General features: G+C 36.0%; 1 protein-coding gene across 2 annotated transcripts in view; it reads left to right on the top strand.

Annotated features, from left to right (window-relative positions):
- The window catches only part of ARFGEF1 (ARF guanine nucleotide exchange factor 1), a 175,468-nt gene that overhangs the window by 94,077 nt on the left and 55,881 nt on the right, over positions 1–25,510 (top strand). For both annotated transcript variants that reach the window (XM_058275607.1, XM_058275608.2), the window contains 9 exons: positions 12,555–12,654; positions 12,770–12,909; positions 13,010–13,118; positions 13,797–13,998; positions 17,867–17,978; positions 18,327–18,532; positions 18,809–18,893; positions 23,131–23,302; positions 24,404–24,555. In XM_058275607.1, coding sequence (XP_058131590.1) covers positions 12,555–12,654; positions 12,770–12,909; positions 13,010–13,118; positions 13,797–13,998; positions 17,867–17,978; positions 18,327–18,532; positions 18,809–18,893; positions 23,131–23,302; positions 24,404–24,555 — 1,278 coding nt within the window. The remainder of the gene's footprint in view (positions 1–12,554; positions 12,655–12,769; positions 12,910–13,009; positions 13,119–13,796; positions 13,999–17,866; positions 17,979–18,326; positions 18,533–18,808; positions 18,894–23,130; positions 23,303–24,403; positions 24,556–25,510) is intronic.

Here is a 25,510-nt window from a genome sequence, read left to right as displayed (position 1 = left end):
TCATACAATATGTTACACAATAAATTTTGTCCATGGAGTATTTGTCCTTTTGTTTCTGGCTTGCTTCACTCAATATAATGTCCTCCAGGTTGGTTCAACCATGTTGTTATATGCTTTACTACTTCATTTCTTCTTAAAACTGCATAATATATATATCACAGTTTGTTTATCCATTCACCTATTGATGGGTACCTGGGTTTTTCCAGCTTTTGGCAATCATGAATAACGCTGCTGTGAACATTGATGTGCAGATGTCTATTTGTGTCACTCCTCTCAGGCTGGGTATATTCCCAGTAGTGGTCCTGCAGTCACGTGGCAAATCTATATTCATTTCTTTAGGAACTGCATTCCCAAGAACAGTGAATAAGTGTTCCTGTCTTTGCACATCCTCTTCAACACTTACAGTTTTCCGACTTTTAATAGAGGCCATTCTGATAGATGTGAAATGATATCTTATTGTAATTTTGTTTTGCATATCCCTAATCATTAGTGATGTTGAACATTTTATCATGTGTTTTTTTGCCTTTTGGATTTCTTCTTTGGACAAATCCTGTTCAAGTCTTTTGCCCAATTATTATTTTTTTAATATATTCTTTTTTTTTTTTTTTAAATTTCTCTGCCCCCACCCTGTTGTCTGCTCTCTCTGTCCATTCACTGTGTGTTCTTCTATGTCTGCTTGGATTCTTGTCAGTGACACCAGGAATCTGTGTCTCTTTTTGTTGTGTCATCTTGCTATGTCAGCTCTCCGTGTATGCGGCGCCACACCTGCGCAGGCTGTACTTATTTCATGCAGGGCAGCTATCCTTATGGGGTGCACTCCTTGCATGTGTGGTTCCCCTATGTGGGGGGCATCCCTGCATGGCAGGGCACTCCCTGTGCACATCAGCACTGTGAGTGGGCCTGCTCACCACACAGGTCAGAAGGCCCTGGGTTTGAACCCTCTACCTCCCATGTGGTAGGCACTCTATCAGTTGAACCAAATCCGCTTCCTCTCTTTTGCCCATTTTTTATATTGTACTTTATCTTTTTATTGTCGAGTTGTAACATCTCTTTATATATCATGGCTATTAAACCCTTATCGGACCTGTGATTTCCAAATATTTTCTCCCAATGAGTCAGCTGCTTTCTCACCCTTTTGACAAAGTTCTGGGAGGTGCAAAAGTGTTTAATTTTGTTGCGCATGCTTTGGGTGTAAGGTCCAAGAACCCACCACCTACCATAAGGTCTTTAAGATGTTTCTCTACATTTTCTTCTAGTAGTTTTATGGTCCTGGCCTTTTATATTTGTGTCTTTGATCCATTTTGAGTTGATTCTTGTATAGGGAGTATGATAGAATGATCTTTCATTCTTTCGCTTATAGATATCCAGTTCTCCCAGCACCATTTGTTGAAGAGACTATTTTGTCATGTTACCTTTGACTTCGTAGGTTTGTCAAAAAGTAGTTGACTGTACAGGTGAGGGTTTATTTATGGACTCTCAATTCTATTCCTCTGACCCATGTGTCTATCTTTATGCCAGTACCATGCTGTTTTAAGACCACTATAGCCTTGTATTATGTTTCAGGGTCAGGCAGTGAAATACCTCCCACATAACTCTTCTTTTTTAGAATGCTTTGTCTACTTGGGTGCACTTTCCCTTCCAGATGAATTTGGTAATCACTTTTCTATTTCTGTAAAGTAGGCTGTTGGAATTGTGATTGGTATTGCATTGAATCTATAAATCAACTTGGGTAGAATTAATACCTTCATGATATTTAATATTCCAGTCCATGAACACAGATTATCTGTCCATTTGGTTAGATCTTCATTGATTTCTTTTAGTATTGTTTTGTAGTTTTCTGCATATACGTCCTGTACTTCTTTGGTTAAATTGATTCCTAGATATTTGAGTCTTTTTGTTGCTATTGTAAATGAAAATTCCCCCCCTGATTTTGTCTGCAGATTTTCCATACTAGTATATAATAATATTAATTTTTGCTTGTTGATCTTATATCCTGCCACTTTGCTGAACTCATTTATTAGCTCAAGTTGCTTTGTTGTGGACGTTTCAGAATTTTCTAAACATAGGATCGTGTCATCTGCAATAGAGTTTTACTTGCTCTTTTCCTATTTGGATGCTTTTAATTTTTTTTTTTTAATCTAAGTGCTCTGGCTAGAAATTCTAGAACAATGTTGAATAACAGTGGTGACAGTGGGCATCCTTGTCTTGTTCCCTTAGAGGGAAACCTTGGAGCCTTTCCCCATTGAGTACAATGTTGGCTGTGGGTTTTCCATATATGCCTTTTATCATATTGAGGAATTATCCTTCTATTCCTATCTTTTGATGTGTTTTTATCAAGAAACGATGCTGGATTTTGTTGAATACTTTTTCTCCATCTGTTGAGATGATAATGTCATTTATTCCTTCAATTTGTTAATGTGGTGTATTGTGTTGATTGATTTTCTTATGTTGAACCATCTTGCATACAACAAATAAATCCTACTTGCTTGTGTTGTGTAAGTCCTTTGATATGTTGTTGGATTTGATTTGCAAGTATTTTGTTTTGATTTTTTGCATCTATATTCCTAAAGTGTGTTGGGTAATTTTTTGGAAGAATGTAAACAGGATTAATGTTAATTCTTTTCAAAATGCTTGTTAGAATTTACTTGTGAAGATATCTGGTCCTGGACTTCTCTTTGTTGGGAGATTTTGATGACCTATTCAATCCTTTTAAATGTGAGTAGGTTATTAAGATCTTGTATTTCTTGTATCGACAGGTAGGTTGTACATTTCTAGGAATTTCTCCATTTCATCTAGGCTGTCTAATTTGTTGGCATATAGTTTCTCATAATATCCTCTTCTGATCCTTTTTATATCTGTAGGGTCAGTTGTAACTTCCCCTGCTTTCATTTCCGATTGTATTTATTTGCATCTTCTCTGTTTTTTTTCTGTTAGTCTAGCTAAGGGTTTGTCAGTTTTATTATTTTTCTCAACTAGCTTTTGGTTTTGTGATTTTCTCTTTTTTTGTTCTCACTTTCATTTCCCCTCTAATCTTTATTATTTGTTTCCTTCTGCTGGCTTTGCAGTTGATTTGCTTTTCTTTTTCTAGTTTCTCCAGTTATTCAATTAGATCTTGGATTTTAGCTCTTTATTCTTTTTTAATATAGACATTTAAGGCTATACATTTCCCTCTCAAGACTGCCTTCGCTGTATCCCATAAGTTGTGTTTTAGTTTTCATTTGTCTCAATATATTTACTGATTTCACTTGCAGTTTCTTCTTTGACTCACTGATTTTTAGGAGTGTTTTGTTCATCCTCCACACGTTTGAGAATTTACCTCTTTCCTGTCCATTATTGATTTCCAGTTTCATTCCATTATGATCTGAGAAGGTGCTGTGCATAATTTCCGTCATTTCATATTTATTGAGAACTGCATTGTGCGTTAAAACTGTGGTCTATCCTGGAGAAAGATCCATGGGCACTTGAGAAGAATGCATAACCCGCTGAGTTTGAGGGCAGTGTTCTGTGTATGTCTGTTAGGTCTAACTCATTTATCATATTGTTCAAGTTCTCTGTTTCCTTGTTGATCTTCTGGTTCTGTCTAATGATGTGAGTGGTGTGTGGCAGTCTCCAGTGATTATAGTAGAGATACCTATTTCTCCCTTCAGTTTTGTCAGCATTTGTCTCGTGTATTTTTGGGCACCCTGGTTAGGCGCATAGATATTTATGACTGTTATATCTTCCTGGTGAATTGTCCCTCTTATTAATATATAATGGCTTTCTGTGGCTCTTATAACTCTTTTGCATTTAAAGTCTGTTTTGTCCGATATTAGTATAGCTGCCCCTGCTCTTTTTTTGGTTGCTATTTGGGTGGAATATCTTTTTCCAACCTTTCACTTGCAGCCATTTTATATCCCTGGGTCTAAGGTGAGTCTCTTGTAAGCAGCGTATGGATGGCTCATGCATTTTTATCTTATCTGTCAGCCTATATCTTTTGATTGTGGAGTTTAATTCATTTACATTCAGTGATAATACTGTAAATTCATTATTAACTATCACCATTTTTTATTCTTTGGTTTTCAAATGTCATATCATATTTTTATCTGTCTTTGTACTCTTCTGGTTATTCTTTCTGCTATTCTTTTCTTCTATACTCTCCTCCAAGCCTGCCTCTCCTGTCTTTTTCTTTCAGGTGCTAAGGCTTCCTTTAATATTTCCCGCAAAGGTGGATTTTTTTTTACAAACTGTCTAGTTTCTATTTGTGAATATTTTATACTTACCTTCATATTTGAAGGACAATTTTGCTGTTTTAAGAACTCTGTTGGCTGGCAGTTTTTCTGTTTCAGTATCCTAATTGTATTTTATCACTGTCTTTACCACTGTCTTCTCACCTCTGTGGTTTCTGATGAGAAATCTGCACTAAGTTTTACTGGGTGTCCCTTGTATATGATAGTTTACTTCTTTCTTGCTCCTCTTAGAATTTTCTCTTTATCTCTGATGTTGGACATATTCTGAGTAGTATGTGTCCTCGAGTAGGTCTTTTTGGATTTACTCTCATTGGGTTATGGTGTGCTTCTTGGATATGTAAATCATTTCCTTCATGAGATTTGGGAAATTTTCAGCTATTATTTCCTCAAATACTCTTTCTGACCCTTTTCCCTTCTTTTTTCCTTCTGGAACTCCCATGACTCATGTTGTCACTCAACTCCTGCGCCCCTGCTCAATTTTTTTCCATTCTTTGCTCCCTCTGTTCTTTTCTCTCTTCAAGTTTTGCTATTCTGCCTTCGATATCACTCTTTTCTCTGTCGTTTCAAGTCTGCTGTTGTATGCCTCTGTTGTATTTTTTATCTCACCTATCGTCTCTTTCATTCCCATGAGTTCTGTTACTTTTCTATTCAGGTTCTCAAATTCTTCCGTGTTAGCTCAATATTTTCTTGATGTTGTTTATCTCTTTAGCCATAATGTCTTTCAACTTATTAATTTGATTTTGGAAATTTGTGTGCATCTTATTAGTTGTCTCAAATCCTGCATCTCTTCTGGGGCTTTGCTGTATTCCTTTTTTGGGGCCATGTCTTCCATTTCCTTAGTATGGTTCATAATTCTTCTTGATCTCTAGGCTTCTGTTTAGGATGGTGAGTTTACTCAGATACTCGATTTCCCTCTTTTGTAGGGAATTAGTGGCCAGTGGCTGTGTGTAACTGCTGCTTTTTGATTTTTGGTTCAACCTGGGTCTTTACAATTGTCCCTTTTAGTTGCTCAAAACTGGGCTGTGGACCCAGGAATGGGTTTCGGTCCTCATTTCTAGGGCCTTGGGGAGGGAGGATCATTTTGTTGTAGGTTCCTGCCTGGAGGCTAAGAACCTTCAAGCTTTCTCAGAGACAGTTCTCTACCCTTTGCTGTCAGCCTCCTCCCTTTTCCCAGGTAGGGTATAATTCCACTACCCTCTGTGTCCTCTACAGTCAATCCTGGTTAGTAGAGAGGGGGATTGAGCGTTTTTGATCTTTTAGTCTTCCAAGGCAAACAATGGTGTGGCCCCATCCAGCCTGGAATGGCTCTTGGGACCCGCAAACCAAATTTTGTGGTCAAAAACTGAGTCAGCTTTAGGCTGTGTCCCTTTCTCTTCCCTTTCCTGGGAAAGTGGATCCCAGAGCCCCCGTTTGTCTGTAGCTGCTGGCCTAAAGGCCTGAGTGTTCAAAAGTGTCTATAGTGTGGAGGAGGGTGCAGGCAGCACTTTTAACTCACTGTTTTGCCTTCGCAGTTCTTTCCTTTGTCTCTGTCTCTTCTGGGCAGTGTTCAGCTTTTCCCTGGTGTCCTAAACCCTAGAAGATTTTTTTCTAAGCCTTTTTTTGGCCTGTCCTCTAGCTTTTTTTCTGGGAGAAAAGAGAGTCCTGTGTTTTTCTAGTCCTCTGTTTTCCTGGAAGTTGAGATCTTCTTTTTAAGGAAAGTATTTAAGCACTACACATTTCCCCTTTAACCCATGCTTTGCTGCATCCTGTAAGTTTTGATATCTTTTGTTTTCATTTTCATTTACCTCAAGATAGCGCATCATTTCCCTTTTGGTTTCTTCTTTGACCCACTTCTTGTTTTAAGAGTGTGCTTTTCAGTGTCCACATATTTTTAAAATTTCCAGTCACTGATTTTTTTTTTATTTTAAGGATTGATTGATTTATTTCTTTCTCTCACCACCCCCCCCCACTTGTCTGCTCTGTGTGTCCATTCGCTGAGTGTTTTTCTGTGTCCACTTGTATTCTTGTCAGCAGCATCGGGAATCTGTGTCTCTTTTTGTTGCTCCATCAAGCTGCAGCTCTCCGTGTGTGCGTCGCCATTCCTGGGCAGGCTGCACTTGGCTTGTGCGGGGCAGCCCTCCTTGCGGGGCGCACTCCTTGCGCATGGGGCACCCCTAGGCGGGGGATACCCCCGTGTGGCATGGCACTCCTTGCGCGCATCAGCACTGCACATGGGCCAACTCACCACACGGGTCAAGAGGCCCTGGATTTGAACCCTGGACCTCCCATGTGATAGGCGGGTGTTGTATCTGTTGCACCAAATCTGCTTCCCTGTATTGATTTCTAACTTCATTCCACTGTGATCAGAGAAGATACAGTATGACTTCAATACTTTTGACTTTCTTGAGACTTGTTTTGTGACCTAATGTATGGTGTATGGTAGAGAATGATTCTTGTGCACTATAGAAGAATATGTACTCTGATGCTATTGGGTGAAGTATTTTATATGTGTCTGCTAAGTCTATTGTTTAATAGTGTCATTCAAGTTCTCTTACTTCCTTATTCTTACATCTAGATGTTCTATCCATTATTGAAATTGGTGTTTTATAGCATCCTACTACTAAAGTGTAGAACCTTCTCACTTTAAATCTGTCAAAATTTGCTTCATTTTTTTTGTGTTCTGCCGTTAGGCGCATATATATTTATAATTTTTATGTCATCTTTTTGAACTGACCCCTTTATCAATAAACAGTAACCTTTATCCCTTGTAATAGTTTTTGTCTTAAGTGTGTTAATATAACTATTCAGCTCATACTGTTTGCATGGTATATATGTATTTTCCATATTTTTGTGTTCTGCCTACTTGTGCCTTTGAATTTAAGGTAGGTCACTTAGAAGCAGCATGGTGTTGTTGAACCATGCATTTTTTCCATTCTGCCAATCTCTACCTTTTGACCGTTCAGTTTAAGCCATTTACATTTAAAGTAACTATTGATAATGCAGGACTTTCTTTTGTCATTTTGCTTCATGATCTTTTTACGTTCTATACCTTTTTCGTCTCTCAATTCTTCCATAGTGCTTACTTTCATGTTTATTTGATTTTTTGATCTGTACCTTTTTGGGTCTCTTCTCATTTCTTTCTGGATTTATTTTTCATATATTTTCTTTGTGGTTATCATGGGGCTTAAATTTAAAAATCCTAAGTCTAACTATCATGTCTGATTTAGCACTAACTTCAGTAACATTTGCATATACTGTTCCCATACCCCACCACTCCATCCCTTTTTGCTGTACTTGTTACAGATTATATCTTTATACAATGTATATCCAAAGCCATAGATTTAGCATTACTTTATGTACTTGCCTTTTAGAACCTGTAAGAAGTGAAAATTGAAGTTACCACAAAAATACATTAGTACTGGCATTTATAATTACCCATATGATTACCTTTATTGGAGGACTTGACTTCTTTATGCCACTTTGATCCTCTTCTAGTGTCCTTTCCTTTCATTTTGAAGAACTCCTTTAGTATTGCTTATAGGATATTTCTATTGGTGATGGACTCCTTCAGCTTTATCTAGGAATATCTTAATCTTTCCTTCATTTTGAGGGACAGTCTTACTGGGCATAATAGTTTTGATTGACAGTTGTTTTCATTCAGCACTTTATGTATCTCACTGCCTTCTTGCCTCTGGTTTTTTATGAGAAACCAGCACTTAATGTTATGGGACTCCCTTGTATAACAGGTCACTAGGTGGTGGGTTTTTTGGAGCTTTCAGGACTTTTGTTGTCTTTTGCTTTTAACAGTTTGACCACTATGTGCTTGGGCAGGGTTCTCTTCAAGTTTATCCTGTTTGGGGTTCCATGGGTTTCTTGAATGTGTATATTTATGTCTTTTGTTAAATATGGGAAGTTTTCTGCCATTATCTCTTTGAATTTTCCTGCTTCCCTCTCTTCTTCTTCTGGGATACCTACAATGTGTATATTGGTACACTTTGTGCTGTTCCACAGATCTCTAAGTCTTGGTTCCCTTTTTTAAAAAAATTGTTTTCTTTCTGCTCTTCAGACTGAATCCTTTATTGAGATTCTCATATTGTTCATTTGTTGTTTTCCTGATATCCTTCAGTTCTTTTTCTATCAGCATATCGAGGGGCATTTTTAAAAGTCTTTACTCTTAGCCTTAGTGCCATCTTGCTGGGTACCTCTGTACCATGACAGCCATGTGGAGGAATAAGCAGATGTGCAAACTGAAGCACAAAAGAAGAAATATGAGGCAGAGGTCCAAGTAAACAGTTAGTATGTTTACCCACAGAGGTGAGGGAGCAAGAATATGAAATGCCAGAAGCCCGGGAAGCTGGTACAAGTTATTGACTGCATGCTACTGTTAAGAACTCTTCACAATGGAGTAGAACTCTTCACAATGGATCCAGAACTTCCAGTGGTTGTCAAACTTCTTGAACACATCTGAGAGACCCACACTGCTCACACCAAAGCAGTCCCTTTGGTCCTTTGCCCTGGACCTGTGACATTCTGGACTAGTTCTATTCTCAGTTGTGGCCAAGTGTTAACATGTGTAAAATAAATCATCTCTTCTGCTGTCTTAGCTGAAGAATTAAGGGGAAAAAAGTCTTTGCTGGTATGCCCAATGTCTTATCTTCTTTGTTAATTTCTTGTTCTTATTCCTTTTGATGAGTCATCATTTCCTGTTTCTTTTTTTGTCTAGTGATTTTTTTTTCTGCCTGTGTTTATTTTAATATTTTAAAGTGTTATCTCTGGGATTTAGTCCCTGGGCTGCCTATTCCTTAAGGTTGTATCCAGCTAGTTAGTAGAGATTTTCTTGAGTGCCAGAAACTAAAGCAAACAAACCAGTTTAAAAAATGCGTTTTATTGACTCTTTGACTGGTTCTCTGCTATAGAGTTTTGCTCTCCTAACCAGAAGATCAGCCTGAGGCAAATGTAGGCAAATGTAAGGTGTCGCACTCTCTGTCTGTATTTCTGATCCTTCATTTTGTCCTGGGCTTGTGCTTGCTTGTGCCCACATAATCCCCCAGCCTCCTATCCCCCATTTACAGGAATTCTACTTCCTATGAAATAGAGCTTCTACCCCTCCTGGGTGCTCTGTTGTTTTATGATTTAAAGCAGGTAATCCTTTGTCGCAGGCAGTTTAGACTTAATTGTTCCCTACACTCTCTTAACTGTAATCTAGCTAGGTGCTTCTGCCTACAGGGCAAGTTCTGGGAAGGTGAGTCAGAGATAAATTTCCTGGTTCAGTCTTTCAGGATGCCATTCAGTAGCTTGGCACTGACACATAGGCACCCCAGTAAACGTGTAGATGTTACGCTTTTCCCTCCAGAATGGGGCTTAGGACCCACAATGGGAGCACAGGCTGGCTTTACACCATACCAAGGAAGTGAAAGAGAAGGATCAGGGCACCACAACCTTCTACCTTTTTCAAAAGTTTATTTTCTGTATTTGGCAGTCACCCAGTTACTGCATTCCTTTAACTCTCCCTTGGGGCTCTGAGGAAAACTGCTTTCTGTTTCTCAAAAGATTCTGTGAGGGATCAGCACCCTGGTGTGTTATGCCACCATTTTGGTCAACTGGAAGCCAGAGGCATTTACCTTGATGTTAAGAGAATTCTGGTGAGCTGGCCTATGCGCAGTGCTGATGCATGCAAGGAGTGTGGTGCCACACAGGGGTGTCCCCTGTGCAGGGGAGCCCCACGCACAAGAAATGTACCCTGTAAGGAAAGCCGCCCCGCATGAAAGAAGCACAACCCACCCAGGAGTAGTGCCGCACACATGGAGAGCTGATGCAGCAAGATGATGCAACAAAAAGAGACACAGATTCTTAGTGCCGCTGACAAGAGTACAAGTGGACACAGAAGAACACACACAATGAATGGACGTAGAGAGCAGTCAGCTGAGGAGGGGGGGAGGAGAGAGAAATAAATAAAAAATCTTTTTTAAAAAATTAATTCTGGAAGATCTTTTTACAGTCAATTACTTACAGATTTTTGGACATTGACCACTTATGTAGAAACTTTTTGGTAGACTAGGTGAAATGTTAATTCTTACAGAAGTAGGTATCATAGGTATCATACTAGTTTGGGTTACTATTTTTATAGGGTAAATATGATATACACAGTTTTTGTAGGCATGAATTTAAAGGAAATACCTCCTAAGAAATGTCTTGTCTGCTTATGGAGTCTCATTACAAAAGTGTTACAGTGTTGCTCTAATATTTGAAAGAGATAAGGCTTATTTCACTTTCCATTGTCTCTCATGAGGAGCTTACGAGAATAAGAAAAGTGTAGATATGCTTTTAAAAATATTAAACATATTCAAATGTAAGGCAAATTATGTTCCACTTTGAAAAAATGCAATGTATGAAAACCTCAATTTGCAAAATAAAATTAAGATCATTGTTACATGATTCATTTTATGGGAATATTCACTTCAGTTTCTGTAATGTGAATTTTCCATTGGCATTAAATTATACATTTCAGAATGTAGTTTATACACAACTTTTCAGGAGCACATCTGTTATGTGAAGAGAAGTACTTATAATAGTGCTTTTACTCCATATGTGTACATATGTGTGTGTTCAGTAAATCTTAAAACACTTTTTTTTAGATTCCCTGTGGTAGACATGGTGCCTTTGTTGTAATAGTCTTTTGCTTCTTAGTAAAGTTTAATGAGCCATAGATAATAGCTAACTTTTTTTTCTTGTGTCTCCAAATAAGTATTTTATTTTATAGATCACAGATTTCCAAACTTTATTTTATTTCACAACCTCATTAGAGTCTGTAATCTTTTCATCCACCAAAACCCAGGTTTGCAAAGGTATTGATGTTATTGTAAACATCTAAAGTTAAAACTGTATAATCTCAAGGTAAAACTGTAAACAGCCTTGTTTAGTATCCAACATTTTTTTTTTTTTTTTTTAAGATTTCTTTTTATTTATTTCTCTCCACTTTCCCCCCTGTTGTCTGCTCTCTGTGTTCATTTGCTGTGTTATCTTCTGCGTCTGGTTGCCTTATCTGGCGGAACTGGAAAACTGCGTCTCTGTTTTTGTTGCATCATCTTGCTGTGTCAGCTCTGTGTGTGTGTGGCGCCGCTCCTGGGCAGGCTGTGCTTTTTTCACATGGGGCATTGCTCCTTGCGGGGTGCACTCCTTGCGTGTGGGCCACCCCTACGCTGGGGTGCTCCGCGTAGCATGGCACTCCTGCACGCGGCAGCGCTGCGCGTGGGCCAGCTTACCACACTGGTCAGGAGACCCTGGGGATCAAACCCTGGACCCTCCATATGATAGATGGATGCTCTATCATTTGAGCCATGTCCACTTCCCTCCAACATTATCTTGAAAAGTCTGTGGCACTCCTGTGAGTTTGCTGAGGCATTCTGGGATGTCTTTGGTACAATCTGGGAGCTGTGAGCATAAATATTTTTGGAACACCTACTATGTGCCATGCACTGTGGATACACTGCTTAACAGAAAGGACCAGGTCCCTACCCTCTTAGAGCTTAATAGTTACATAGGAAATACATAAGTAAGAAAATAGAAATGTGTCGAGTTTTGTGAAAGAAAAGCACATTACAAGGATACCTAACCCAATTTGAGGGAAAAGGAGTCAGTCACCTTAATTATAAATAATGATTCAAAATACATATATTCCATAAGTTGTTAATACGAATATGTTTTTGTTTTCAGTCATCCTCTCAAGTCACCAACACTTTTCCCAAAATAATTTTGAATTTGAAAATTCTTAGCTCTTAAATTGAAATTTATTTCATTAGTTTAAATTCATTTTTAATTTTTAGACAATAGAGATTTCCAGTTTTGTGAGTAATTATAAAAACATAATATCCTGTGAGAATTAGATCTTTTTTGTGTGTTAATTAGAAAAAGTTGTACTTAAATCTAAGAACAGTTAGACTTGTCCAATACTATAGTTTATGAAAATTATACCTGATGAAAAAAGTACAGATTATGCTCTGTGGGAGGGTCAGAAAGGGAGCTTGAAGTATGTTGGTTTTGTGTATATATAAATGTTCAAGAAATTATCACGAGATAATTTCTTTGAGGATCTCCAAATTTTTTCATATTTCTCTTGTAGTAGTCATGTCATGGCATAAAACACAACAATTTTAAGTGCTTTGTACTGAAAGGGCTAATTTAAATCAAATACAAAATTTATTTTAGTTCTTAGGTAACAGAGATGGAACTCAGGGAGTTATACTCCAGAATATTTTGAGTTCTAGTACAGCTTTGGGATGTATATAAAGTGATCACACCTATTATGAATGTTAAAAAATATTTTAAATAGTAGTTTTCCCTTAATCGCAGGTATTCTTTAAAGAAATTTTCCTATACATTTTGGAAACCTCCACCAGCTCGTTTGACCACAAATGGATGGTTATTCAGACACTGACAAGAATTTGTGCAGGTATTTAAAACTATCCTTCTTTAATATTTCTTATTATGAGATATACAAAAGGCCAGATGGACACATATACATATGAGATATCTTTTATTAAAATTAATATATCATGTTGTTACAGATGCTCAGAGCGTAGTGGATATTTATGTAAATTATGACTGTGACTTAAATGCAGCAAATATATTTGAAAGACTAGTAAATGATCTATCAAAAATTGCTCAAGGGCGGGGCAGTCAAGAACTTGGTATGAGTAATATTCAGGTAAGAACTTTATAACATTTTCATATTTAAACTTAAGAAAGAACCACATGTTTTCTTTAAAATCTTTTTGTTTTTATTCAATTTATGAATTATTTTACAGGAATTGAGCCTCAGGAAAAAAGGTTTAGAATGCTTAGTATCCATTTTGAAGTGTATGGTTGAATGGAGTAAGGATCAGTATGTGAATCCCAACTCTCAGACAACTCTTGGTAAGGTGACATTTTGAGTTGTAATTCTTTGTCCTTTAAATTAATTGATACTTTGAAGGATAGTTGCATACGGTGTTAAACCAGTTTCATGATGTATTGATGTATTTTTTCATTTTAATGGATTAACAGGCATTTCCTATGAGTTAAAATAAGTAACTTTAAAATTACGAATTTTCCAGCTTAGTTACCCACTCTTTTTCTTTCCAAATTTTCATAGAAATAGCATTTTGAATATCATATTAAGGTGTAGCATATTTGTGTGCAATTTTAAAATACGATAATCATTGAAGAAACACACAAGTGTTATGTTTTCAGAAGGTAGAATTGTTCATCTGTGTTGCCATTTACTCTCAAGGGAAAAACCCGTGGCTACACTAGTGTCATGTTAATGAAGATTCTCATGAGGTGTGAGCCGAGAGCAGAAGACCCAGTGGGCATTCAGCACTACAACCGCAAAAAGAGTTCCTTCTAATAATGCAAATTGTACTCCTACAAATTATGGCATGTTTTAATGTATGGCACCTAATATTTTACTTGTATTAAATAGATATCTAGGCAACATTAAAACATGAAAATTCTTATCAGAGACATAGTTTTATCTTTTACATGTGTGGGTTTTTCTTTTTCTTTTTTTTACTTTGACAGAATAATTTACTGAATCTATTTTTCTTCTTCCAGGTCAGGAAAAACCTTCAGAGCAAGAGATGAGTGAAATTAAACACCCTGAGACAATAAACAGATATGGAAGTTTAAATTCCCTAGAGTCAACATCATCATCAGGAATAGGCAGCTATAGTACACAGATGTCTGGCACTGATAATCCAGAACAATTTGAGGTCCTAAAGCAACAAAAAGAAATAATAGAACAAGGGATAGATTTGTAAGTGTCAGCTTTTAAGGAGCAATTTTATCGAATATCTCTATGGCAGAGCTTTGCCAAACCCTGCCCTGGCTTTTTCTACATCTTCTGATTATATTTTATTCCCTTAGTCAATAAAATGGGAGGGTAGTTTTCCTGGATCCAAGACTTCTAGATGTTCTTTATTCATTTCCCCTTGTTCAGTGCTCTCTAACCCAACCAAACCCTTATAATGCACAACCACTATTGCCATATGAACAAATTTTATACCATATATTATACACTATAGATGAACATCATCAGTGTAATTTTGCATTTTTCAGTTAGCTCAGTTATATATTTCTTAGGCAGGTGACAACTGAAAAAGTTAAGAAAGTTTAAGTTTAGAATAGCTAAATAGAAACTTTATAGGTTTTAGATTTTCTCTAGCTGGATTTCAAATAAGTACTTTTCTTACTGATCCATTGTTACCCATTTTATTCTTATATTTTGATAAAATCATCCTGGCTACTGTACCAGACTGTGATTTTGAGAAAATCAATTTTCCCACTAAGCTTTGTGACATTCACCTGCTCTTGGACTCTTTGCTGTTTAAATACCACCCTGCTGTTTTCCTTCCTCTTACTGCTTTTCTCTTCTTTCAAAGACTACTGTAAAGAAAAATGAAATTACTGGCCTTTATCCATGAATCTGGCTAGTGTAAACAGTTAAAAATTCCCTTGTATGCTTACTTGGATTGCTCCTTCTACTGTAAAGCATGTTTTTCTGACATCAAATAATGCCTTTGTTTCAGTGTTAATATGAAGAAAAAAATAACTTTGGCAAAACTTTGCACATATTCTTTCTTATAAAATTATAAAATCTTAAAAAATTGCTTCAGGAAACAGCCGTAGTATGTATTCATTCTGGCTATTCAGTCAGTGTTTATTGATGTACCATCTATTTCAGACATTATGCAAGGTCCTGGGGAAGCTACATGAATGAAATAGCCCTTGCTTCTGAGGGGCTCACAGTCTAGTATGTGTAAACAGACATTTCTGATGAAATTTTGCTGTTCATTCAGCTAACCACATATGTGCTGATGGGGACTATTGTCAAGCACCATGGAAGGCACTGGTTCCCACAGTCCAGGTTATATTCTAAATATTCGCAAAATATTTATTTTAAATAATACTGTATAAAGTCTATAATAGTTTTGCACAAAGTGTTGCCAGTGTGTGATAGCTCTATTTGAAGTTGTTGAGAAATGATAGTAGTAGTCTCAGTGCTTCAAAGTGGAGGTCTCCCCGGCCTCCAGTCTTTCTCTTAGCTCCTGGACTTGCTTTCTACTTCATAAAGCCATTAATGAGCATGCTTTCATATTGCTTTGCTCCCAATACTTTTTTTTTTTTAATTTTAGTGGAAATATTTTGTTTTTAAAGAAGTTTTAGATTACATAAATGTTACATTGAAAATATAGGAGGATTCCCATATACCCCACCCCCATCACCACCAATATACTTTTCTATAACTCTTCCTTTCATGGCACCCTTCTATCATGTTTTCCTCCTGCCTTTCTGAGTGTATCGTCTAGGTCTATTATGGGCTGTTTTCCCCCTACATACAGCTTAGCATTTCTAGGATTCTGTCCTTCAATCCTTTTCTTCTGCTATATCATCATGTTCTTTTTCATTATTTCACCTGCCATCTCTGTGCGACATCTGAGAACTTTCAAATGTTATTTTAAACATAAACTCCTATGCTAAGGTCCAGACTTATATCTGTAATTGCTTATTGGACATCTCAGCTGGATACTGCACAGACTTCTTTTTTACTTAGCATGTCCATAACCAAACCGATCAGTCCTTCTTCTCTCTATAATCAACCTCCTACTAACTCCACCCAAAACAAAAGACAACAGAAAACTCTGTTGTTTCTGTATTTCTTATTCGTACTAGTGACTAGCATGCCACTAAATTTATAAGCCAGAATCCTGGGACTTAGCTTAGATTTCTTCCTTACCCTCTTCTGTCCATATCCCATAGCTATTCTCTCAAGTCAGACTGTTGTCCTCTCTTACTTTGACTAGTATAATGTTTTAATTGGTTTTCCTTTTTCTGGTCTTGTTTTCACACTTTGTGAGAGTAATCTTGCTTCAACAAAAGTCTGTTTATACTTTCCCCCTCTCTTGCTCTTGGAGAATAAAGCCAAAGCTTCTTATAATAGCATATAATGCCCTTCGTGATTTGGATCTGCTGCTCCCTAGCTTCATCACCTGCTGCTTCTTTATTTTACCTCATTGTCCCAGTGGTGCAGAGATATGTATTATGCTGGTTCATGCTTTTGTGTATTAATATGATGGCAGCTTCTCCGTCCAGCACCTTGTTTTCTGTTTAAAAAAGATCTAATCATTCTTCAAAACTCACTTCCAAAGTCATCTTCCCCAAGAACTGTCTCTTGACCATCTTGGAAAATAAGTCACTTCCTCTGCTGTGCTACCATCTCATCTTGTGAATACAACTATATGTTGCATTTATACTATTATAATTTTAAATATTTGTTTCTTAAACTAGATTGAGAGCTTCTAGGGAGCAGGGATTGTATTTATTGCCATAAAAAATGTTTGCTTTTAATTAATGTATGTAGCTATGGTTGAGTAAGAACTTGAGGGAGGAATCATTAGGAGAACAAAACAGGGAAAGGTATCCCAGTCTAAGAGATTGGCAAGTGCACTGACACAGAGGAAAGGGAGAACGTTTGAGTAATATTTAATATTGTTCAGCGGGATAGAGGTGGGGCAGAAGGGAGTAACAGGAGGTGAGTTGGCTACATTGAGTTGAATCCAGATTACAGAAGACATGTCCTCCATGTAAAGGAGTTTGTTTCATTTCTTTTGGCATGGACCTGCTATTGAAGGGGTTGTTTTGTTTTGTTTTTGGGAGGTACATATGTACCTCATACATATGAAGCAGGTACTCAACCACCAAGCTACACCCACTCCCCTATTGAAGGATTTTAAGCAGAGGAAAGGTGTCATAAGGTTACTATTTCAAAAGATGACTTTATCAGCAGTACAAAGGATGAATTAGAGTTGGGTGAAACAAGAGGTGGGTAAATCATTTAAAAATTCTAGCAATAGCCAAGGTGACAGATGATGGAAGACCTAAGTAATTAATGATGCAGTAACAGTAGAAAGTAAATTATTAGAAATAGGCAGCATTTGAATTGGATCTTCAGTAAGCATGAGGAAGCAGTCCCTAGTGAATGGAGCAGGTAATAGGCATGTAGAGGAAACAGACTCTACAGATGCATTGTATGTAGGTGGATGGGAACAGATGAGAGAGAGACTAGAGCTGTATTGAGAAGGGTTTTGTGTACCAGTCTAATTGCTGTGGGCTTTATTCTGAGAACATTGAGTATCTGGAGATTTTTTAATGAAAGAAATAATGCTACCAGCCATTGGTTAAAAGAGTCCTCAAAATTCAAGGTCTGTACTTTAAAAGCAGGAAACACAGATTTAATTAAAGGATGTATGTAAAATGATCCTAGATTACTTAAGGATTAAGAAGAAGATACACTGAAAGAATAAGGTGTTTGGTATTTATATCCTTATTCAAAGTTAATTTGCTAGGTAGCAAATTAGTCTACTACTGTTGATATGGATTAAAAATAAACAATTTTGTAAGAAAATGTCTGAGATGATCCATATGAATGACAAGGATGACCTTCTGTTTAAGGCTTCTGAGAAAGGAATAAAAAAGATTTTGCAAAATACAGTATTTTTTATACATCCATGTGTTAACTATATTAAGCTCCTCTTTATCAAAGTTCTAAGAAATTACTCTATTTTAAGATCTCAGGGTAATGATTTTCTCTTTTTAATGTTCCTATTAACTTTAACATCATTTAGATTTAATAAGAAACCAAAGAGAGGAATACAGTACCTCCAAGAACAAGGGATGCTTGGCACTACACCTGAAGATATTGCTCAATTCTTACATCAAGAGGAAAGATTAGATTCTGTAAGAATACCGTTTTATCTCATTCTTACTTCCTCTATAAAATTTCTTTTCAAGTTAATAATGATACATATTGTGACCCCTTTAAAATGCCCTCCTGAGTATGTTCGTAAGTAAAACCTGAAGAACAATGTAGGTGCTCTTAATTTTGCTTTTTAACTTCTTAAACTCAAAAGAATATCTTCATTTTTTGGTAGGCACATTTAGTATGTCTACCTTTTAGATTCATACTTGAAATAGTTAATCCTGCAGTTGAAAATCTGTGGGTCTAATGGTTTTTCTGCTTTTTAAATGGCTTCTGTGACAAATATAATTTACAATATCAGTTTCTGGCTTTTGTTCTTTCTTTAGACTCAGGTGGGTGAGTTCCTGGGAGATAATGATAAATTTAATAAAGAAGTCATGTATGCATATGTGGACCAGCATGACTTTTCAGGAAAGGACTTTGTTTCAGCCCTTCGCATGTTTCTAGAAGGATTCCGTCTTCCAGGGGAAGCTCAGAAAATTGATCGGTTAATGGAAAAATTTGCTGCAAGATACCTAGAGTGCAACCAAGGGTAAGAAAGAATCAAGTTCAAGTACTTACTGATTGTCAGCTGTATCCATTCATTGTGCTGGGGATTCAGAAATAAGAGGACATAATCTCTGCTCTCAGGGAACTTAGATTGCCTGCATTCTGAAAATATTAAGAAAAGCACCTAAAATATTGTAAAAATGTAATGTAATATAGATCCTTTGAGAGAAAGTTAAAAGCGCTACAGGCATTGAGACGACTTACTTAAATGAAACTATATAAAACAAAAGTTTATAACGTGATAAATTTATTTTCACAGACAAACCCTATTTGCTAGTGCAGACACTGCTTATGTTTTGGCCTACTCAATTATCATGTTGACCACAGATCTTCATAGTCCACAGGTATGTTTTCTTCCAAGCCAGTTTTATGATAAAACTAAAAAATAAATTCTTCTGAATTCAATAAGTAATAATTGAAATTTTAAGATTTTTTCTATTTTTTAAAGATTTTTCGTTTATTCTTTCCCAACCCCCCCCCTTATTGTTTTGCACTCAATGTCTATTTGCTGTGTCCATTTGCTGTGTGCTTTCTGTGCCTGCTCATCATCTCATTAGTAGGCACTAGGAACTGAACCTCGGACCTCCCATGTGGAAGAGAGGCACTCAGTCACTTGAGCTGCTTCAGCTCCCTGCTTCGTTGTGTCTCATTGTCTTTCTTCTGTGTCTCCTGTCACGTCATCTTGTTGCGATAGCTCTCCGCACCTGCCCATTGCACCATCTCACTGTCTTGTCTTCTTCAGGAGGCACTGGGAACTGAACCCTGGACCTCCAATGTGGTGGATGGGAGGGAGCTCAATTGCTTAAGCCATATCTGCTTCCCAGAGTGCAATTTTTGATAGTAATTCTCATTAGTCCAGTAAAATAAATCTGTATTTGTCTCATGATTGACAACTATATAAAGCTTAAGATAAATTTTAATCTAAGAATGTACTTTTTAGTTTCTTGACTGTTAAAACAAATACCATACAGTGGGTGGGCTTAACAACAGGAATTTATTGGCTTATGGTTTCAGAGGCTAAAAGGCTTATTTCCTCTCTGGGTTGGTATCTTCTGGCTGGCTGGCAATCTTTGAAGGTTTTTTTTTTTAATTGGCTTTTTTGTCACATGGAAGTGCATGTGGTATTGTCTTCTTTTTCTTCTGAGTTTTGTTGCCTAATAGCTTTTGGCTCCTCCTCATGACCTCTCTCGTTTCCAATTTCCTTTGCATGAAGACTTCACCCATACTGGATTAAGGGCTACCCTCCTTCAGTTTGGGAAGACCTTAACTAATAACATCTTCAAAGCTTGTATTTACAAATGAGTTCACACCCAAAGGATCGGGTTGAGACCTTAACATGCCTTTTGTGAGGGATGTGATTCATTCCTCAGCAGATATTTCTGTCTGTACTTAACACAACATGGAAAAACATTATATATTAAAAATATATTTTAAAAAAGTATTTAAACTTAAACAACAGTAGAGAGATTAGTGTAATAAAACCGCATGTACCTACTAACCAGCTTACACAGTTATCACTTGATGACCACTCTTGTTCTATCTATATCCCCTCTTCCGACCCTCCCTTACCAGATCATTTTGAAGCAAATCCAGATATCATATCACTTCATCAGTATTTATTTAAGTATGCACCTCTAAGAGAGAAAGAGTAAATGAATATAAATAACTTCAGTACCATCACACCTAAAACATTAACAATTTTTAATTATTAAGTTTCTAGGTAGTGTTCATATTTCTTTATTTCCCTCATAAAATTCATAATTCCTTCTTAAATAATACAGAAATGTCACTTGATTTCTCATACCCACTAGAAAAAACTTATTTTTAAAGTTTTAGATATTTTATGCTTAACTTCAAAAAGCATGCTTTGATATCCTTGGGTAAAATTATCTTTACAAATTAACCTATTTGCAAGAATTTTTTAGTATTTTCAAGATTTAGGCATCTTATATATTATTCTTAGGATATGAAGTAAATTATATACTTACTACTAATCTGAGAATGTTGGGAAAATTAAAACTTATTTAATATTGGAGATTGAATTTCAATTCAATGACCATGCATTTACCAGAGATTTACTTGATTTTATATAGGCCTTTTTTTTCTTTTAATTATTTAAAATTTTATAAGATTTTGGCAGGTTGCTGGCAGTATAGTTAAAGCAGCTGACCTTCAGAGTTTTCATTATCCAACATAATTTCTTTTTGTCATGGTTTCATAAGGTAGTCCGTAGACAATGATTTATTTGAATATCTTATATCAGAGTTTTCCTGGCTGATTTTTAAAATATAAACTCAAAAGTATTTGTAACCTGAACTTCACGTCCTTTTGTCTTGGGTATTTTTTAAAACCATTGGTTTCTACAGTAGGTGAAATACGTGGATCTATGCCTTCTGATACATATGTACATACTTGTGTTATCTTGAAAACAATATTAAAAATTCCTTTTCATATCTTTTTATAAGCACTTGGTACTGTTAAAAGTTTCTAAACATATACCAGTTAAGGAGCATTATCCTGAGATAATTATCCTGTCTTCACGTCACTTTCTTCTATTTCATAGACATGTGCTTGGAGTGCTAGTTTAGCAGTGGTGACTGGTTATTGTAATACTGTTTCCTGTCAGATTGCTGACTGGGGTTTTTTTGCTGATGTACAGGCTACAGCAGTAGAACAGCTTGTGAATTTTTATGAAGCTAAGTAGCCTGTTGGAAAATTCAATCCCTAATCTTACAAAAGAACACTGTTACTTTAAAGGAATTCTTTGAAATGAATTCTTAGTTATTTTCAAAGTCACAGTTTTGGTGAATTTTAACAAACAAGTGCTTTATACTCTGTTTTCACCTCAAGTATTTTTAACTAGGCTACGTTTTATATTTAGTGCATGTCAATTTTTTTTTTTTAGTTTGAGGTATATTTAGAACATGTTTTTATGTACATTAATCTTCAGCATAATAACAATTGACTTTAAGTTTTGTGCTTTAAATTCTAAAATTAGGCACAGCTTCATTTGAGGACATGAGAACAAAAGTCCAAGGGTAGAATGTTCCGTAAAAGGTATCAGAAGAAAACAGGCTTATGTTTATACTACTGTTTATACAGAATTCCACTGTGGCAGAATTGTTTAGTTTGAGCAGTGTCTTTTATTTTGGGTACCTGAAAGGAATATATTCCCGACCTCCCACCTCCTGGAGGAATATAGCCCCCAACTCCTGCCTCCCTACCTAGACTCACAAATATGCTTTACCGTGACTTTAGATTTTCTGGCAAGACTTCTCTCTGTCTCTGTTTGCATGATGCTGAAACATGCCATACTTAAAATTTCCAGGCAATTTTAATCTTTTTTAGCCTCTTATTGCCCACATTTGTGTGGTCTTTTATTTTGATATCCCTGAGTCAGCTTTTTTCTTTTTTTAGTATTCATTAAAACTTTGAGCAAAATGACTTTCTTTCATGTGTATATATATGTGTGTGTGTATATTAAGCAATGACTATTTTCTAGTGATCTGCCTCAAGATGACCTTTTAGAGTAATAATATTATAATATGATAGAGTTTTATTCCCTTGAATAATAGTAAATTACATTTTAAAAGCTTAGTAATACTTTTAGAATTTCTGTAGGAAAAAGCATTCCTTCTACCCTTTCTGACACATCGGAAAGATTTCTTTGCTGAGTATAGTAACAACTAAATAAGTGTATGTATCCTAGTTACATTACTTGAACAGTCCAGTTTCTCTAGTTATTTTTGCTAGGTTCTAGCAACTTGCTTAATTGTTATTCCATGTACTTCCATGTAAGTTTATAGGAGCTTTATTTTTAGAATTGCCCCAAATTCTTTATGGAAGGTGATAATCATGTATTTAATTAAATAAATATCTCTTCAGAGACATCATAAGACTTCTGGGTTTTGTCCATCTGAGTTTCTGAAGATAGGAAGTGTAAACATTTTGGCTGTGCTAATTTCCAGGTTTGGTGACTGTGCTCCTGTCTTACTCCAAGCTTGTATTCCACAACTTTAGCAAGGTATACAGTAGGACATTCCTGTCCAGGGCACTCTTAAACAAGATAAAACATCCCAAGGATACTTTGCCCAGATCACCTGATATCATTCAGTTGTTGTAAAAAAATTTCGTCTGTTGTTCTTACAGCCACTGTTTAATAAAGTCAGGTTTTAAATTACTAACAACACGTTTATATTCTTCCAAACTAAGATTTGAATCTTTTTTGGTGTCTTTATGTTTCCATTAATTATCATGGTCCCTTTTCAGAGACTGCTTAAACCTCTTAAACCTTGGGAAAAACAAATAATTTCATTATCCAGTCTCCTTCATTTCTTAATGCAGATTACTGTTGTCCATATTAGAGAGGGATGAATTAGTATATGTCAGTGTAGGTCTTTTTTACATTATCTTCATTTTCTTTGACTTCCTTTTTTCATTTTTATATATGTCTGTTGAATATTTTCTGCTCCTTGTCCTGAAAGAATTTATAAAACATATTTGTGATTATTATTTGAGTTTTTAAAATATGAGTGAAAATTTTATGTTAATTTTTAGGAATTATAACTTTTTCATATCTAGGTTAAAAATAAAATGACAAAAGAACAATATATTAAGATGAATAGAGGTATCAATGACAGTAAAGACCTTCCTGAAGAGTATCTGTCAGCCATCTATAATGAAATAGCTGGAAAAAAGATATCAATGAAAGAAACAAAAGAACTAACAATCCCTACAAAATCAAGTAAACAAAGTAAGTATCTAAACCAGTTGAATCCTGATTATTCAGGGGGAAGATTTCGAATTCTTAAAAGAGTTGTTCACTTGTTTTAGAATAAAACACCATGCAAATATGGATTAGAGTTGTATTTTTTTCCACATGCTGAAGAAAGATAGTATTGACAGGTGACTAATAGGAAGTGGTTTACAATGTTGGTGTGCATTGATGGCATAGCAGTTAATCCCAGCAGGGATTTGAAGGTCAAAGAGATTGTTTTGGTAATGCCAATATTCAGACTTCAGCTCTCAAGTATTTTTTCTGCCTCATTATCTACAAGCAATGTTGTTCTATCTGTCCATCTATTGTTGCACATAATCTAAAGGAGAAAGTAGGGTTTAGTTGAAGGAAGTGAGGGGAAGGCTAGGGTCATCATGGAGGAGCTCGTGACTAGAAATCACTACTACCACAAATTATGTCACTGTAGAATCCCTAGCACTAATCAGCAGAGGACTCTTAGCCCGAGTTCATTCTAGACACTCTGTCCATGCTAGACACTCTGTCCGTGTGTCTACGATGAAGTGGTGATTAAAGCTAAAATTTAGCTATAGGAATGAGATAAAGAAAGCAACTTAAGAGTTTAACAGTAATATAGGAAGAGGACTTCTTAAGGTTTACCTAACAAAATAGATGGTGACAGCAAAATTTTATTGATGAAAGAGAAGCAATAAGGTCTGTGTGATATGGATATTTATAAAAGTTGAATTATAGAATGAGGTTGAGGGGTTAGGGAGATACTATTAGAAGGAATAGTGAAGTATAACTGGCCTTATCTTTTGGAATGATATAGGGAATGCTTTTCTAAAGAATTTTAGTAAATCTTCACCCGTTTTATAGATAGAGAATGAAAGTCCAGAGAGATTAGGAAACTTAGAATCAAAATTTATGAGCAGAAAAGCCATGTAAAATTTAGCTTGAATCTCTACCCTTAAAACTCATACATTTTGAGACCTTTGTATCGGGCTTCTTAGAGTCATTTTTAATTAATGTTACCTGGCTATGTTTATTAGGTAAAACATCAAAATAGCGTGTTATAATGCTTTATATTTTAAATGGTAATAGTACTTGTTGTTTCAGATGTAGCTAGTGAAAAACAGAGAAGACTTCTTTATAACTTAGAAATGGAACAAATGGCCAAGACAGCTAAAGCACTTATGGAAGCTGTCAGTCATGTTCAGGCACCTTTTACAAGTGCAACACATTTGGAGCATGTGAGGCCCATGTTTAAGGTAAGAGTTACTAATAACTTTTGGTTTCATTATCAATTTGTATGTAATTCATTTTCAGAATATTTAAAATTAAGGAAACATAGCCATGTAGCACATTAGTATAGACCTGAAAGCAAAAGCCATGTTATTTAGGGTGTTGCAAATATAAATTTTCTTTTAATTAAAGAGAATGAGAAAAAGTATGCACTATTAGGAATTAATAGGTAGGTACTATTAGGAATTAGAAAGGTTTTGGAAAGTGATGATTAATTCTTGGACTGGTTTTATTGAAGTTCTACTTAAACCTTTTGTAGTTAACCAGAATTTCAGAGTGATCCTGAGCCCCTTGTTTACTCAACTGCGTCTGGCCCAAGAACTAATTTGAGAGTTCTGATTGTGCTTTGAATCCATAAACTAGAGTAAGGAACAAAAAGGAACATTTTTTTGTGCTTTTCGTTGGATCCAGAAAGAATGGTACATACTGAAATTTGATATCCTATTCCTTCTTTGTTCTACTAAGTCATCTTTCTGTCCTTTCTCCAAGTTCTTGAATGAGCAGGCAGTGCATTATAAAGGTTGTAGGCAGCTGGGGGAGTCTATCAGTTTCAAAAAGGGAGACTTGTCTGGTGATACTGTCTCTGGAGACTGAAGATGAGAATCAAGTTCTCATTGTGACACTAACGGCATATAGTGTCAAAAATGACTACCAGATTTCTGTGCTTCCTTCTAGCTCTAAAACTATACTAATCCTACTTCAAAGTCTGGGCAATGTGGGTATTTCTAAAAGTTGATGAATTATAGGATGAGAATGAGGGGGTTAAGAAAATAACGTTAGGAGTATGGGAATATAGCAAACCTTATTGTTTAGAATAACATAGAGAATGATGTTGAAATATAAGAAACACTTTTTCTCTTTATTATGAAATAAATTTTTAAAAGCAGTTTATTTTATTTTTTAAAAATCTCATACTCTTAT

Source organism: Dasypus novemcinctus, chromosome 14, assembly GCF_030445035.2.
Source record: "Dasypus novemcinctus isolate mDasNov1 chromosome 14, mDasNov1.1.hap2, whole genome shotgun sequence".
Classification (NCBI taxonomy): Eukaryota; Metazoa; Chordata; class Mammalia; order Cingulata; family Dasypodidae; genus Dasypus; species Dasypus novemcinctus.
This window is presented reverse-complemented; position numbering and strand designations above follow the sequence as displayed.